General features: G+C 45.1%; 1 protein-coding gene across 2 annotated transcripts in view; it reads left to right on the forward strand.

The window, feature by feature from the left end:
- Positions 1–1,077: 1,077 nt before the first annotated feature.
- The window catches only part of prkcaa (protein kinase C, alpha, a), a 155,262-nt gene continuing 137,862 nt past the window's right edge, over positions 1,078–18,477 (forward strand). For both annotated transcript variants that reach the window (XM_080838823.1, XM_080838824.1), the window contains exons 1-2: positions 1,078–1,419; positions 2,752–2,783. In XM_080838823.1, coding sequence (XP_080694949.1) covers positions 1,250–1,419; positions 2,752–2,783 — 202 coding nt within the window. In that variant the 5' untranslated portion in view covers positions 1,078–1,249. The remainder of the gene's footprint in view (positions 1,420–2,751; positions 2,784–18,477) is intronic.

Below are 18,477 nucleotides of genomic sequence, written 5' to 3' on the forward strand. Positions count from 1 at the left end.
AAGCTTGCTTTGGTTTGTTATCCTGTTGCGTGATGAAATCTATACCAGTCAAGCACTAACCACAGGTTAGCTGTAAAGTGAAATAAAGTGAAACTGTAAAGTGTCTCTTTTGAAGTTATCTTTGTGCAGTTGTGCAAGAGGACTCTGCTTTTGTTTCGGTTTGGGGCAAATCCAGATTGCCCTTCCCCCTCAGAATAGTACTACTACTTAGACTTCGAGGCGCCCTTTGTGTGAAATCTTTATGATTCTGATTAATCTCGCAGAAGCACTTGTAATTTATTGAGCAAAATGCGAACTGCAGGAGAAAATGAAAGCACCATATAAATAATATGCCGTAAACATTAAATTAAATTTGCCATTGTGTAGTACTGTATACACACACACACACACACACACACACACACACACACACACACACACACACACACACACACACACACACACACACACACACACACACACACACACACAGTCACAGATATAGCACCAATTTAAGAACCATTGACATGTCTATCTATGGTATCAGAAGATGATTAATCTGCATGGATGACTACAGAGGAACATGTAAGAGAAGCTCTAATTTATGTTCATTTTATTCACACTCTATTCGTCTTTGGAAAATAGACATAGTACCCTGTGGTGGAATTAATAACCTTCAATGTACTTCTTGTTCTACTATCTAATATATACTATCTACTATCTAATAATTTACTCTTTAAAAAAATAAATCCAAATCCATGGTGATATTTAAAATACAGTGAATAAATGCTCTTTGCCATTCTTAGTCATTTACTCATTGATTTAGATGGCATTCAATTATTTTAAGCAATTTCATAATTATTTTCCTGAGCACACAGATCTTCCATATTCATATTATAATAATTGTATTATGATACAATTATAATTATTACATTCTCCTTGTGACGTTAACTTGGAGCTTCCAGTTGTCAAGCACTAGGTGGTACTAATGAGCTGCAAAATATTCTTGTTCTCGGGCATATCCCTCCCCTTAGGGAGTAAATCCACTGACGTCACCTCAAGTGCAAGAAGAAAAGAAAGCGTTCAGTGAAAGCTGTCATGAAGTAGTTGTAGCTACAGTACAGCAAGCCTTCAGTGAGTTCGCGTACTAGTTCACTCCAAGCCGAGACTTTAACCGCTGGTTCAACAATTACCCAAGAAACGAAAATATACCTATAGAGAGCAAACCCCTCAAACTGTTCAGGGAGCAAAACTAGAAATTCTTTAGGATATGGCAGATGTCATACCAGCCAACGAGTCCTCTGAATCGGACCTTGTTAATCGATTCGCCCGCAAAGGTGCGCTGAAGCAGAAGAACGTCCATGAAGTGAAGAACCACAAATTTACTGCAAGATTTTTCAAACAACCGACTTTCTGCAGCCACTGCACCGACTTCATCTGGTAAGCATATCTCCTTTCGACAGGCAGCCTGTTGAATGGACCCTGCTCAACGTTCATGATTTGTTATTCCTTCATTTTAGGTTTTGCTTTTAACCCCACGACAAACTACTGTCGTTCTTTGCGTTGCTGAAGTGTAGTTAACCGTACTTGATTAAAATTCCACCTTTGGCATTTCCTCTGTGGAATTTTGTACCATTACGGAAACTATGAAATGCTAACCTTGCCTTGTTTTATAGCAAGAAAAGCACACGCTGACACCCACTCCTTTCGACAAATTGTGTCAACTTTGCTATTTAGTGCATACATTAAATCATATGCCTGTGTTTGATCGCATGTCGATTTCGCGATCTTCAACTTTAAGTTTCCCAGCCAAGCGCATGACCGGGCAATGATATATATTTTTTATTTCCGTTTACTTTTGACAGATTGTTGAATTTACCATATTAAAGAGACCCACCCTTATTTGCCTCTTGCCGTGGTCAAAGGGGTGTGTTCATTGGGATGGTAGTGTGTTAGAATGGAACATATTAGGCTGACACACCGAAATGTAACGAGACTGGGCAAACACCATCTTTAGGTCGTGGTGTCAAAAGCAAATATGTGGGCCTTGCTTGGGCTACACGTCCATCTACAATGATGATCGAAGTTGACTGTTAGCTCAGAGAACTTTGACAAACCAATCCCACTTATAGTTTTTGACATCCCCGTATACAAAGTGGTCGTTAAGTTCATTAAGTTGTTTTGAATGACGATCAAAGACTGTAGTTATGTCACCATGTGCTTAAAGTCCATGTACCAATAGTGCCTATATCCATGTTTGCCATTAATCTGAGACACTGAATTCCCCTTATTTGTGCCATGCACTCACTCAAGTGTGCCAATGATTCTATCTGTTGCTTAAATCAGTGCAATAGAGTTGGGTTAGAAAATGAAATTAGCATTCAAGACAAAAGTTAGTCCACATTTTCTGCTTCAGATATTCTTTATTACAACCAGTTCACAAGAAGATAGCATATTCTTGATTGTACAATGAAAAATTCTTGACTTTTTTTTTTAAACATGAATGAATGTTTTATGTTCAAAAAAATTTAGACTTTAAATACTATTATGACTAATATCAAAACTTTGTGTGAGTCTCCATAGAAGAACACTTTAACTGACTCAAATGATTAGTGTCAGAGACAAACCACTGACAGTTTCAAGCCCATTAAGAGATTTAGGAAGTTGTGCTCCTCCATTGTGACTGTATATGAGATTATTCATATGAACTATGTCTATGTCTCCCTCTCTCTCTGTCTTTGTCTCCCCCATTTTCTATCTCTCTCTCTACAGGGGATTTGGCAAGCAAGGATTCCAGTGCCAAGGTAAGAGATTGAATTGATTGATACGTGGACCTCACCTCATTACCGAACCTGAATAGTAGACCTGAAACTGGTGAATGATGTTGCTATGATTGCGAATAAGACTGAAAGTGAGGAAGTGTTCTTCGAGGTAGAAGGCGTCTTCTCATCATATGTGCACAACAGGGCATGTTAAATTATTCAGTGAATGCTCACTGGTGCTTTTAGAGTGATCTGTAGCAGTGATCTCATGAGGCTTTGTAGTGTGTGTGTGTACCAGGAATCGAGAAACACTTTACAGAAGCTAAAATGATCCAAAGTTCTTGAAAAGTCAGCACAGGTTTGAGAGATTGCTGTTGGCAAAAGATAGCCTGCTTTTCTCAAACCGTGACATTTAAACATGTATTGAAACATTCACTACATCAGTTCACTCCTTCACTGTCAGGGGAGATTGCTGACATTGGCACAGCAAAGGAAGACCTTGCTTCCCCTAAACTTTAACCTTTAACCTTAGCGTGTCTGATACTGAAAGACTTAAAGTGGAGCATCACATCCTTTTGCAGTTATGAGAGCTGCATCAGAGGTTGATCAGAGGTGCCAGACACTGCTTCACAGCTGGCAGGAGCTGCAGCTGTCTGTGTGCAGAAAATACATCCATGTCTCTCCCCAGATGCTCAGGGTTCATGAAAACTTCAGTCCATGTTGCAGTAGGTTTTGACACTAAGGTCTTTTAGGAAAATGTCCATGCTTCTTTCAACAGTGCATTAGTGGCATAGAGCCAAGCTGGTTGAGAGAAGAGCAGTATGAGGCTTACCTCCCTATAGCCAGTGCAGGTTGTTTTGGCACTGATATGGCCTGTGTTACATCAGCTGTTTAGTGTCGATGATGGTGGCTTTTTGTTACCTGAAATAGATATTCAGCATTGTTGTTGTAGGATTGTGGTCGGTCAACCTGGAGTGAGGCTGATTGACAAATAGGTTTGTGTAGCTTCACTACGATTTTGCCTTGAGATAACAATAGCTGTTTGTCTCTGGGCTCCTAGATTCTTGTCACCTGTGGTTGTTTGTCTGCCTGTTGCCAAATTGAACTGAATGGGAGGTGTTCTTCTCGGGGAAGATTGGGTGGACTGACAGCAAATCAAATCAAATCCCACACGCTCGTCCTGTGGGGAATGAGTCACCCGTCGGTTGGCTGTCTCGCAAGCACCGGCCAACTGCCACTATTCTATAGGATGCTGGTCTATACTTGCTGTCTAAGGGGCTTCAGCAACACATTATAAAACAGATGAAACACAGCATCTATCTGATTCCAATACAGTGCCATGCAGGGGCATCTGTATACGTTGGAACATACAAGAAACTGTTGGATTAAGCTAGAAATATAAATCATTTAGCTTAAGCTTTTTTAATTTTTTTATAGACACTGATAATGAAACTGAGGAGAAACACTGTGCACATGTTGCTGTATGTTGCCTCATTCCATTCACGAAAGCCTCCGGCACTGCTGACCGTCAGGGCCAAGTGGAGGAAAAGAATAATTACAGTAATTATCTGTGGCCACAGAGTGAGCTCTGGGCCGTGGCCGCGTCTTAAACTGAAAATGGCTCCTGCAGGAGGACAGGTCTGCTCCAGCAGCTGCTCCGGTGGAGACGGTTCTGTGCGTGGAGATCCACCAGCGTAGCTTTCCTCCCTTGTTCATTATTGTGTTTTCTTCTGCATGGCTCAGCACATTTTTTTTATAGTTATAGTACATATAGTAACAGTATCTAGCAGACACTTTTGTCCAAAACATTAGGAAAAAATTGCATTGCAACAGTATAGTTAAAAAATAACTAGGGCCTGCACAGTAAGTTGTGTGAAATAGGGTCTGATATTCCAAATATTGTAGAGCGCGAACGAACAAGAACAAGCTGCATGATCAGAGAAATTCAGTTGGCCACAAATTATAACACCCAAGATTCGTACAGTTTTAGTTTGGGGTCAGTAAAGATGAATTTTGTGGAATAGCCGGATTGTCTGGGATGCCAGGAGATCAGTTTTGGAAAGATTTAGCTGAAGGGGTCGATCCCTCATCCAAACTGAAATATCACTGAGAAAAATGCAAAAATTCAAGCTGATGTTGTGTGGTCGTCTGGGGAAAGGACAAGTACAGTTGAGTGTCATTCAATGGGATCAGATGATCTCACCTAAGGAAGTGTTGTAGATAGAAAATAGGCCCAAGTACAGATCACTGATGTACACCAGTGAAGAGATGGTGACATTTTGACACTTCTCCCTTCCAAGACACATTGAGGTCTGATTGAAACCAACCATGTGCTTCCCCCCAACAATTCTCAGGTCAGACAGCATATAAAGAAGGATGTCATGGTTCAATGTGCCAAAAGCTGCTGACAAGTCAAGTAAAATCAGAACTGATGACTAAGCAGAGGCTTCTACTACTCTCAATGCTTCAGTCACAGATTAAAGTGTAGTTTCAGTAGAAGGACCATCCTTAAAACCAGAATGCTTAGGGTCTAACAAATTGGTCTGAGACAGGATATCAGAAACTTGCCTGAGGACAACCTTTTTAAAAATCTTTCAAGAAGGGAAGAGGGAAGACTGGTCTATCATTCTTCACATCAGATGGGTTAAGTGAAACTTTCTCAAGCAAAGGAGTCACCCGAGTCTGTTGTATGATGTAGGGAAGTTTCTGATTGAACTGATTGAAGCATTGACTACATGTGTGATGGCAGGTACAATTGTAGGTGAGAGAGACTGGAGAAGAGTGGTTGGAGTGGGGTCCAGGAGACATTCAGAGAAATGCAAATAGCATTTTGTTTAATATGAGGAAATGCTTCAGTGTAAATATATGACAGACAGATATAGTGGATATTCAGGAAGAGTGCTAAAATGATGGAAGGGAGGGAGAGGAAGTGTGAATAAGAGTGAGATTAAAAAAACCTGCTCTTGCCTAATACTGGTGTCTGCTTTCAATTCATCCAGTGCAGTCAAACTGAGCCTTTGTTGCTGAAATATACTTTACACAAAATGTTTCTGGTTTAGATCACTACTGTTGCATACAGCCAGGTATCAGTCTTTGGGATTATCCTTATGTAATGAAAGCCTGTGGGCACAGAGCTGAAGGTTTTAGTACCGTGTTGTCTTTTTTTAACAGTGCAGGTTGCACTGACATCCGTCAAGCAGGGTACACTATAGGTCAATAAAACTAAAACTCCAAACTGCTCCTCCAAAAATAAACAAAAACAACAACAAAAAGGGCATTGATGGGGATATTGAGCTTTATGGTATCCATAGCTGAATGTCTCACTGATCCACTCACCTCGTAGATTTCTCAGTATATAGTCTCAGTGTACCCCATATACTCCACCAAGTCCATCTGAGGGATGATTGAGCCAACGAGGTTGTGCTGGGTTTTTGCTCTTGTGTTTGACCAAGTAGTTATATGTCATCCATAAGGGCGGACGGTGTTGACAGTGTCTAGGTAGGGAAGTAGAGATGTTGTTTGCTCTCCTTTGAATATTTCATGGTGGTGTAGCACTGAGGGTGCTCTAGGTGAAGCAGTGACGGGGGGCCCTTCCCCAGGGCCTTCTCAGCTAGTAGGGGATCCTGGGACAGAGGTGTAGAGAGGTGAAGAGAAAGAGAGACATTTAGAGAGAGAGAGAGAGAGAGAGAAAAATAATAAATAGTAGACAAAGCAATCGCACAAAACAAATACCATGCATTAATATTTCACGAACAGCTGCTTTCTGTTGCCTTTCCAATTCCCAAATGAGAAACGAAGGTTTTCTCCTCTTTATCATCTCTCTGTTCCTTGCCATATTTCCTTTGTGTTTGCCCTTCCGGTTTAATCAGCACGAAGCAAAGAGGCACAGGGCTGATGACACATGATACAGCGCAAGACATAGCGCTGATGCTCTGCGTCATTTCAGTGGTCTTTACTCTGAGCGCTAACCCTAGAAAATACAATGATACAACGCAGTACACTGTCATACTGCGCAGGCCATGCCACGCTGTATGTTGAAGTGTTTCTGGTGTATCGCCCAAGCTAGTATCATGTGCCCAAACTACTATTGCTATAAATAATAGTCTCATGATTTTGTTTGTGAGTGTACATGTATGCAAGGCTTAGTTAAATATTGGCCAATATGCAAATTTCTATTATTAGATATGGCTTACTATAAATATGTGTTATGCCATGTCATTGCTGTTGAAATGATTCTGAAAGCCGGTGAAATAACATGATGGAAGAGATTCGAAAATAAGGGTAGTTGCTTGTATTTACCACCATGAACTGCTCAATCTCTCCACCTGCCTCTCTCACTTTCTCTCCACCTGCCTCTTACACTCTTTCCACCTGCCTCTCTCACTCTCCACCTGCCTCTTACACTCTCTCCACCTGCCTCTTACACTCTCTCCACCTGCCTCTCACACTCTCTCCACCTGCTTCTCACACTCTCTCCACCTGCCTCTTACACTCTCTCCACCTGCCTCTCTCTCTCTCTCTCCACCTGCCTCTTACACTCTCTCTTCACCTGCCTCTCTCACTCTCTCCACCTGCCTCTCACTCTCTCTTCACCTGCCTCTTACACTCTCTCCACCTGCCTCTTACACTCTCTCCACCTGCCTCTCTCACTCTCTCCACCTGCCTCTCACTCTCTCTTCACCTGCCTCTTACACTCTTTCCACCTGCCTCTCACACTCTTTCCACCTGCCTCTCTCACTCTTTCCACCTGCCTCTCTCACTTTCTCTCCACCTGCCTCTTACACTCTCTCCACCTGCCTCTCACTCTCTCTCCACCTGCCTCTCGCTCTCTCTCCACCTGCCTCTCGCTCTCTCTCCACCTGCCTCTCTCACTCTCTCTTCACCTGCCTCTCACACTCTTTCCACCTGCCTCTCACACTCTCCATGTGCCTCCTACTCTCTCCACCTCCCTCTCACTCTCTCTCCACCTGACTCTCACTCTCTCTTCACCTGCCTCTTACACTCTCTCCACCTGCCTCTTACACTCTCTCTTCACCTGCCTCTCTCACTCTTTCCACCTGCCTCTCACACTCTCTCCACCTGCCTCTCTCACTCTTTCCACCTGCCTCTCACTCTCTCTTCACCTGCCTCTCACACTCTCTCCACCTTCCTCTCACTCTCTCTCCACCTGCCTCTCACTCTCTCTCCACCTGCCTTTCACACTCTCTCCACCTGCCTCTCTCACTCTTTCCACCTGCCTCTCACACTCTCTCCACCTGCCTCTCTCACTCTTTCCACCTGCCTCTCTCACTCTTTCCACCTGCCTCTCTCACTCTTTCCACCTGCCTCTCACACTCTTTCCACCTGCCTCTCTCACTCTTTCCACCTGCCTCTCTCACTCTTTCCACCTGCCTCTCACACTCTCTCCACCTGCCTCTCTCACTCTTTCCACCTGCCTCTCTCACTCTTTCCACCTGCCTCTCACACTCTCTCCACCTGCCTCTCACTCTCTCTCCACCTGCCTCTCACACTCTCTCCACCTGCCTCTCTCACTCTTTCCACCTGCCTCTCACACTCTCTCCACCTGCCTCTCACTCTCTCTCCACCTGCCTCTCACACTCTCTTCACCTGCCTCTCGCTCTCTCTCCACCTGCCTCTCACACTCTTTCCACCTGCCTCTCACACTCTCCATGTGCCTCCTACTCTCTCCACCTGCCTCTCACTCTCTCTCCACCTGCCTCTCACTCTCTCTTCACCTGCCTCTTACAATCTCTCCACCTGCCTCTTACACTCTCTCTTCACCTGCCTCTCTCACTCTTTCCACCTGCCTCTCACACTCTCTCCACCTGCCTCTCACTCTCTCTTCACCTGCCTCTCACACTCTCTCCACCTGCCTCTTACACTCTCTCTTCACCTGCCTCTCACACTCTCTCCACCTGCCTCTTACACACTCTCTTCACCTGCCTCTCACACTCTCTCCACCTGCCTCTCACTCTTTCCACCTGCCTCTCTCACTCTCTCTCCACCTGCCTCTCACTCTCTCTCCACCTGCCTCTCACTCTCTCTCCACCTGCCTCTCACACTCTCTCCACCTGCCTCTCACTCTCTCTCCACCTGCCTCTCACACTCTCTCCACCTGCCTCTCACACTCTCTCGCACACGCACTTTCTCACCTAAATCAGGCCCGGTGTCTGTTGAATAAATAATGCTCTCGATCTGCTCCCTAATTAAGATAGAGGCGGCGCGACAAGGGGCCGTATCAGCTGTGCTGTTCAGAGCCAAAGGGCCTGCTTAAAAATACCTGGCCTCTCGCATCCATTATTTAGCAGGTGCCTTGAAATCGGTGCTGGAGACAACAGCCAGATTGAAAGAAAGACTAGCGGGAGAAAGACGTTTAATTAGGATCAGCTGTTTGGGGGTGTTATTGCTGGCTGGAATTTGTTTGTGTATCTCACTCCAGGTAAACCAATTACGTCTCATTTCACAACAGGTGCAGTTTTGAGGGATATTAAGATGCCTGAATCAAGTTCTTGTTGAAATTGCTCGGGATCGCTTTTGTGATCAACAATTTGTCTTATCTTAATTGTTTGGTGAAATGAGTATATCTGTTAATGAGGTTGAGGACTGAGTTGAACAGCAACAGTATAGCCCCCCCTGCCTTAGACCCGACAGTATGGGAAGTCAAGGCTTAAAGAAACGTTAGGGCAGCTTGCACGCGTGCCGTTCCAATCCAGTACACAGAGGTGTCAAGTCTGTGCCACTTCGTCCCTGCTCTTCAAAGCTGAGGAATCAGTGGAGCTCAAAGGCCGTGCTGGACATGATCGTATCCGTTCCCAGGTGCTCACCTCTAGCAGATCCCTATCAGCTCTGCCGGCCGCCTCCCTTTGTTTCTGCTCACCCTGCCAGCATCGCTACTCAGAGTGTCTAATTTCACTGAACTGCCTCTGGAGAACTTCATCTCTTTTTTTTTGATACCCGCTCCTCTACAATTAGCTGACAACATGAAAAATGTGGCTGTTTTTTTTTTCATGCACGGTTGTGCCAAACACTAAATCCTGGGATAAAATGTTATCTGTGTGCAGTTCGGCTCATTAGAGCTACACTGCCATTTATCACCAAAAATGCTGTCAAACCGCCATGGCAGTCTAATAAACTGAAGCGATACACGCTACTGGGAAGCTGTTCAACAGCAGTCACAAGGGTTCAGTGCCAGATACGGTGTTTAGAAACTCCTAACGCATACAGATTTGTCTGGTTATGGCAACAACCGCGCTAGTTGGGTGGTTTTGGTTAAATGATTTGCTGAGAGAGAGAATGAGAGAGAGAGAATGAGAGAGAGATAAGGAGATGGAGAGAATGTGAGAGAGAGAATGTGAGAGAGAAAATGTGAGAGAGAGAATATGAGAGAGACCCAAAGCCAAAGGGGACTGGATTGAAGACTCTTTTGACAAGTCATAATGCATCGTAATCATAATGCCCTGAACGCCTCTCCCTGGTGTATAGCTAGCAGAAGTCATGGATTTGTCCTGTCCCTGATACAGCCATAAGAAGCTTTATGTGTTTATGATGGTTCCTGATAGATCTCATGCCTAGGCTTATTGAACCGCCTTAATAAATATAGAGCACATGGAAAGCTGGGCTGTCATCATGTCATCATCAAGCAGAATGTATTTATCATCAAAGCATAGCGTGATCGTAACCAACATAGATGTTGAAATGCATGTGGAATGTCCAGCCATAATCATCTACAAAATGTCTGTGGATCATGCTGACTTTCAGCATACAAGTTCAGGCATACTAAAGAATAGTTCTGAATCAGTTTGAGTTTCTGAATGTGGGGGATGTGTGAGTGAGCTGTGAGTGGACAGTAGCAATGCTAGACAGACGCCAAATTGAACTTGCCTCGCATGAACTGCGTTAAACAGCCAAGTGTCAACAGGAAATGTTTCATCCCCCCCTCCCATCCTTTCCTCCCTCCCTCCTTCCCTCCCAGCACCCTCCTACCCCTGCTCTCTCTCTCTCTCTCTCTCTCTCTCTCTCTCTCTCTCTCATTCATTCCCCTGTCTGCCTGGAAGACCTGTCACAGACCACAGGGCCCTTTTTAGATCACATGCGTCTGTAGTTGGCAATGTTTACTCAAGTCCATCCGTAGGCTCCTAATGCAACCAAAACACAGAGAGAGAGAGTGAGTGATGGTATGAGAGAGAGAGAGAGATAGTGAGAGAGATAGTGAGAGTGATGGTGAGAGAGTGATGGTGAGAGAGAGAGAGAGAGAGAGATGGTATGAGAGAGAGAGAGAGAGAGAGTGAGAGTGATGGTGAGAGAGAGAGAGAGAGAGAGTGATGGTGAGAGAGAGAGAGAGAGAGAGAGAGAGAGAGAGAGTGATGGTGAGAGAGAGAGAGAGAGTGAGAGTGATGGTGAGAGAGTGAGAGAGAGAGAGAGAGAGTGAGAGAGATAGTGAGAGTGATGGTATGAGAGAGAGAGAGTGAGAGAGATAGTGAGAGAGATAGTGAGAGTGATGGTGAGAGTGATGGTGAGAGAGAGAGAGAGAGAGAGAGAGAGAGTGATGGTGAGAGAGAGAGAGTGAGAGAGATAGTGAGAGAGATAGTGAGAGAGTGATGGAGAGAGAGAGAGAGAGAGAGAGAGAGAGAGAGAGAGAGAGAGAGAGAGAGAGAGAGAGAGAGAGAGAGAGAGAGAGAGAGAGAGAGAGAGAGAGTGGCAGCCGTGACTTCACCATTTCTCTTTCAAGAACCCTTTGATCTGACTCAATTGCAGCAGCATGCCCAGCAATCACTTGTTCTGTCATCGCCCGTTACTGGCCCATCCATCTTGTCACCACGTGGTATCTCGGGTCTGTATTACCAGTTCTGCTTCTAAGTATGTTATGGAACATTCAGAATGAACTAGACAGCACTTGTTGAATTCCCACTCTGGTTTTCGTCTGGCACGGAGGCCCTGGGAAGTAGTCCTGTTCCCGTGGCAGTTTTCTGAACTGCTGATGGCAATGGTGACACCGCTGGGCCCTCGGCTGTTTTTGTAACACGTGCCTAAGAGCAGAGGTTGGAGAGTGACAGTGTGGACTCCGTTATATAAACTTTGGCCTTCCTCCAAACTCCACTCAGTGCAAGAATTTAAACCCTTCTTTAGGAATACACACACACACACACACACACACACTCTTTCTCACACTTCCACACAGACGGACAAACACACACTTGATCTTTCTTTTTTCTCTTTCTGTCTCCTGTGTGTTTTCGCTTGTATGCTTTGACTCCATGCCTTTTGTAGTAACCAGTTAAGGGAGAAATAGAGCCGAAGTGGTTTATCTGTTCGAGTCCCCAGTAAAACTACACATATCTTAACTCTGATCTAGTTGTTTTAGACAATTCTACAGCGTTCTAACGCTATGTTGGAAGGCCCTGTTTTTTTTGTTTGTCTCTGGTCCCTTTTGTAGACCTGCCAGATGGGAGTTCATCATAGTGTAAATGCTTTGTCATGCTTGTTTTTCGGTGAAGATGGTTAAAGAGTCAGGACCGCTTACGGGATATAGGGTTGAGAGAACAGGCTCAGTCCTGCAGGGTGAGCTCTGCTTGGGGTAATCTGTTTGTATGCTGAATCCACTATTATGTGGACTGATGAACAAAATACATCTGAGATGGCCTAGAGGTAATGTGGCTGTGTTGAATATACTTTTAAAAAGTGCACATTGTTTGTCCCCTTCGGGATGAAGACATAATCTGTATTGTATTAAAAGGTAAGCCTGATATTAATCCAGACCAAGCTAAGGTTTATTCCTCTTTTAGAGGCTCTCAGCGCCGGTCAACTTCCAAAGTTCAGGTTTTTTTTTTATGTCTTTCCAAAATGTGGATTACAGGGGACAGTCAATGACCTCTCCTGTGGTGGGATTATTAATCCCTATGAGGTCAAGCTTGCTCTCTCACAGCGCCACGCTGGGGATGATGGGATTGAGATTATATCTATGCCTCTCTCTCTTTCTCTTTCCCTCTTCATGTGAGTCTCTATATCTCTTTCTCTTCCGCCTGACTGTATCCCTCTCCCTATTCTTGCCCTCTATCTCTCTCTCTCCCGTCTTTCTCTTTCCCACTGTCCCTCTTCCTCCCTCCCTTCCCTTCCTCCCTGTGTCTCTGTGACATACAGCCCTATAGCAGGCAATAGTAGAAGTAAAGCGTAGGCAGATTAGAGGTATGATTTGAATAGGCCGGCCTGGGGAGCACGCCTGTGATAACACGGCTCGCGCTAGCAAATCCCTCAGGGCTCCGGTGCACAGTAGCACTCCCTCTCTCTTTCGCTCACTCTCTCTCTCTCTCTCTCTCCCCTGTGAATTCAAACCCCTCTCACTTCCCCCTCCTTCTGGACACTTCCATTGCTCCCTCTGCTGCCGCGACTCTCCCCAGATGAAGGCCCCGGATGTGGTCTGCTCAGCCAGACAGATTTGGCGGCTGTGGAGTCCTGGTCGGCTAGCGCGCTAACGTTCACGTGGCCATTATGGAGATTACCCTGAGTCGAGTGCCAGGTGTTCTAATCAGGCATGAGCAATGGTGGATGAAAACGGTACTCAGAGGGGGAAGAGGGAGAGAGAGAGGGAGGGGTGGAGGCAAATGAGAGAATGAAAGAAGTGAAAGAGAAAGTGCTGTGTCACTGTGGTGTTATTTTAAGTACAGTGTCATGACCATTAGTGAAAGCACAGATGAGACCTGAGGTAGAGGAGGGTGTTAACACAGGCTAGGACTCACTGATGGTCTGTGGCAAGTGCTTGACGCGGCCCTTTGGTATATGTGTATATTGATCAGATATCCAGTCCGGAAGCCTACATTATGGCTGAATTGAATAAAAGTGTCATACCACTTTACAAGGAATTTGGACAAATAAAGCTACCCAGGTGTTCCAACATGACATCAGTCACTTGTTGAGGAGGTCACCGTCTTTCACTCTTGTCTCCTTGTATGTGTATGTGCACACGTGCAAGTGTGCGGCTCACTCTGATGTCAACTGATTAGACATAGTTGATGCCATTTTGAGATGTTCCAGAACAAGGCAATGAATACAAATCCCTGCATCAGTGCTAACTAGTGTCCCTAACAAGACACATTTGAACTTTATGATATTTTTCTTATGCAAACATTTATGGTAGCCATGACAAGCAAAACAACCTATTGCTTGGACATGGTGTACTTTGATATACTGCGTTCAAACAGGCCATACTTGCTTCCGACTATTCCGATACTGACTAACTGCTTTACATTATCCCTCACATAATCTGACTATATAATATCAGATATATAATCTGACTATTTAATGTCATATATAGACAGACTATTAGGGCCAATAGTTTTCCGCGTCAAAAAAAAGCAAATTCCGTGTCACGTTTTTGGTAATTCCGTGATTCCGCGTCAAAAAAATAAAAACAGCCGTATAATGCCTTTCCGCACGTTAACTGTATGAAAAACTCTGTTGATAGTGATGTTGCCTAGCAACGCTGTTTCCGTGCGAGCAGCACCCTCAGTTAAGATACTGTCGAGTTCAGTTTGTCGCAAAGTAGTTGACCATACTGTGCCTTATACATTTCCAATGCTTAAATCATCATTGTTCGACCTGTATGTGAGGCATTATGTGCATACTTAATGAAAGTAAGGGTTTTCATGAAGTTGCTACTGTGATAGATCGTGTATTACTACCAAATTTTGGGCTACCTGCTCGTGCTATTAGTAGTGATTAGCATGATGCTAAGCGGAGATTTAGCTATGTTCTCTTCTTATGTTGATACGCTGTAATAAAGATGGGTTCAATCCTGTTAAGATTTCGACTGGATGAGATATGAATGAGATCCATGTTGCCTAGTGTAATGTCCACTATTATATGTATCTAGTAATATTAGTTGTGTAATTGTTATTGTGTAGCAATGCAGTGCTAATTAGTCCCCATAAATGAGACTGCTTTGGTAACTCAGTGAATAATACGTGCCCTTCTTAGATTGTTGTTTGCCAGCCATCAACACAACAGAAGACTTAACATTTTTTTGTTTTTAATGCGATTGGGAAGATGAGCAAACGTGACTGTGACTACCGTTGAAAAGGGGGGCGTGGCCGGAGCAGAGTTCAGCGCAGACGTGACATTTTCTGACTGCTTTTGTTCTTTAATTAATGTTTGTTCATTGTTGCGATCGTTGTTGTGTTTATTTGAAAGAAATTCAGTCTTACAGGATAAAATACAGGGGGTTTTGGGCGATTTTGATGCACAAAATTATGTTTCCGTTTGAAAAGTTGCAATTCCGTTTTCAGTGGTCCATTCCGTTTCAGATGGTCCATTCCGCGTATTCCGTCCGTTTTCCGTTTTCGCGGAAAACTATTGGCCCTAGACTATATATGTCCTGGTGCTTATGCTCTGCACTTTACACCATTGCACTCAAAGCACTCTGTCTCTCTAAGAGTGCGCTATCACTGAAGGAGGGTCTGCCAGTGGTCTCTCAGACGCAACAACCATGTGCCTCCCTGGTCTCTTCAGCTGTTCCCACCACAGAGTGCTTCCTTCACAGAGGCCCCCTTTGACACGGAGCAGGACTCCAGGGAATCCCCATAAAGACGCGGCCTGCGCGATCCGCTGTCCGAGGCCCCTGGCACAGAACAGCATGACGCCACGCAACAGAGAAACATGAGAATCTGCTCCAGTTGCAGGCCTTCCTGCAGCGCTTGCATTTACATTATAAGAGATGGTCCTTTGGCATTTACATTATAAGAGGTAGTCCTTTGGCATTTACATTATAAGAGTTAGTCCTTTGGGAGGCGTTTTTACGACTCAGTGGTTGGGTGCAGTGCAAGCCGACGGGGAAAATGACATTGTAAGCATAATGCAGTGAAAATTTGCAGGTTGAAGTTAAAGAGAGTTAAAGATGAATTTATTTGGCAGTTTAGAAGGGAGTGTACATGTGATCAGTAAACCTGAGGTGAGATGCTGACTTCTAAGCTTACACCCTCTGTTTGGATGGGCATTCTTCCATTTCATACTTCGCGGAGTTCCCTGTTTGACATCGTGCTTACAAGCAGGTTGTTGCTGTCATCAGGTCCGGTATGAATATGGTTTAAATACACCACTCTTCTCTTGGCCTGCCGGAAACCCAATATGGCCGAGTGCCCTTGCCATCGTGGTGAGGAGGCACAAACAGCACTTAGTGAGGAGGATGAAGATGATGATAATGATGGACAAGTGGGGGTCAGACTGGGAAATGGAGAGTAGAGTAGAGTAGAGGAGAGAGTATTAGGATGAACATGGCCTGATAAAACTGTGATCCTCTCATCCACATCACCACTTTGCCAGCATTTGTTTTCAGAGTTTTTGTCCCATTTAGGGATTTAGCTTTTGATTCAGGATGTTCAGAGATGTTCCTGAACATTGCGTTTGTCTCCTGACACCCCACCCCACCCCACACCACCCGCTTGAGTTCTCTATCCCCACTGGTTCTGCCTTTGCTTGTTCCTGTGCCATGCTGTCCGGCTGTTTCATGCTATTAATACCAGCTGCCATCGCTGCTTCCGAGGAGGCCTTGGCCTCATGAGATGCAGAAGCGCTCACTCCAAAGGAAGTGCTCTTCCGCTGTCACACGTTTTTTGTCGCTCTCTTGCTCCTTTCATTGTCTGGGGTAGATCTTCTCATCTGCCTCGTCTGGATAGTGTAGTGAGGTCCTCGTGAGGATCACAGACATGGTGTCGTCTGGACTGTGTTTGCTGTGGCTCCTCACCCCCCCACCCCTGAATGAAACAAAACAGGCCGTTCATTGTCATTGTCGGGGATTAATCACTCATCTCTTATTACTTTGTCTTGGTTTCCACTTTTGCTGTTGCGTGTAAACATGAGCGGGTATGGTGTGTGTCCGCCATCTTGGCTCTGCTTCAGATTAATGTCAGTAGGCTCTTGCAACCGCTGCCTAAGACTGAGAGTGACTGAGGTTTGAGATGAAAGCTATTCCGATGGAACATCCATGGAAGCTGATTTAGAAGTTTGATCAAAGACAGTAAGCATGAGGCATAGTACTGAACATACAGAAACCACAGAAAAGGTCCTCATTGCACACTTATGCCCTCACTTTACTGCATGAGCCAGGGGGTTCGTTCCTCTGTCTCATCAAATCAAATCCTCTCCGACGTTCCGAAAGCAGTGGGAACAGTTCATCACAGATAATCATTTATTAATAATGCATACACAACAATATAGCCGCTTATCCATCTGTGCTCTCTCTGCGCGCGCCATTACAAGCTCGCCTTGCTTAATACTCACCATCTGTGCCAGTTTCACTGATAAGTGCACAGCACACCCTGCGAGGGGCAGCCGAACGAGCCTCAGCTCACACTCTAGTCTCAGTTAATTGTTGCATTTGTGACACCAAAAACATCATGCAACCCTGGCATGAAGAGACGCCCTGGCAGTATCCAATCTGTATGTTAGATTAAGGGAGCAAATCGTTATTGACGTGACCTTCTCTAGTCATTTGAATGCAGTGGAGAAGGATAGGGGAGGGCAGGGTGGGACCAGGGTGGGCTTCTCAAAGGGGGCTTATCTCCTTAATGTGCCACAATCACTGCCAGGCGATGGAGGACTCCTCTGAAATGTCACTCATCATCAAGGGATCCGCACACGACCCAGGTAGCTGTAAATGGCCTGTTCTATTTACCACCGTTCCTCCTCTCCGCTTTCTAGCTGAGAGCTGAACCACACTAGCGCTACATCAGCAATCACTGATCCCCCCCCCCCACGTCTACATCCATCATTGCCTGATGGAAAGCAAATCCCTGAGCAGCCCGACTAAGGATTTAGAGGAGTACGCGATTCAGGATGTTCCAGGATGTTCCAGCCCCTGCACATGGAAGACTCCCTGCTGGGCCACACTCTCCTGACTCCCGCAAGCTAGGCCCGCAAGTGGAACACGTTCTCGTAAAAGCCGTGTTCTGACAGATGGAGAGAGAGAGAGAGAGAGAGAGAGAGAGAGACGGGAGGGCAGAAGGTTTTCCCCTTTTTGGCCTCTGGAATGTTCCAGACGTATGGGTTCTAAGAGGGAGCCGGTGGTTGACGTCGGAACAGATGGAAAGAGATGTCACTCGTAGAGTTCCACGGAGGACCGATCTGTACACTGTGTCCTATACCCCACAGCAAAGCTCTTATTTGACCATTTGTGTGTCCAGCATGTGTCTGTCTTGTAGGACATAGACCAAGTCTGGCTGTATGGTTTCCCCTCAGGATTGTGGGCAGACGAATAGGAAATAGTTAAGAGGCAGCAGTCATGACTGCGTGAGGCACAACGGTCACAACAGAGTATCCCAGTGGGGGTTGGACAGTGTTTGCTCCTGAGCAAAAGTCTGTCTGTCTGCTTATTCTAGTGTTCAACCTTGAGAAGACTAAGAACCCCACTTTACATGCACCATTTGTGCTCCATCGCTAAGCTTTTAATGAATCATCCCCCCCCATAAGCCGCTTAGACATGATTGGACATTGACTCTATTTAATGTGCCTATTATTTTTCAATCCTATGTGTATTTTATGAGCCTTCATACCAAGTTTTCAACTGGGATAAGATTATAGTGGAATGAAAAACAGAATGGATTTGCCAATGGTAAAAGAAAATCAAGTTAAGCACATGCTTGTTCATTTCTCCCCCATGCTGAGTGTATCAAGCTAGGGGAACATCCTGGAGCGTCTGGGTGAGGCTAATGGGGTACCATGGTTGGAGATATTTGTGTGAAAATGCCTC

This window comes from Sprattus sprattus, assembly GCF_963457725.1.
Source record: "Sprattus sprattus genome assembly, chromosome: 1".
NCBI lineage: Eukaryota > Metazoa > Chordata > Actinopteri > Clupeiformes > Clupeidae > Sprattus > Sprattus sprattus.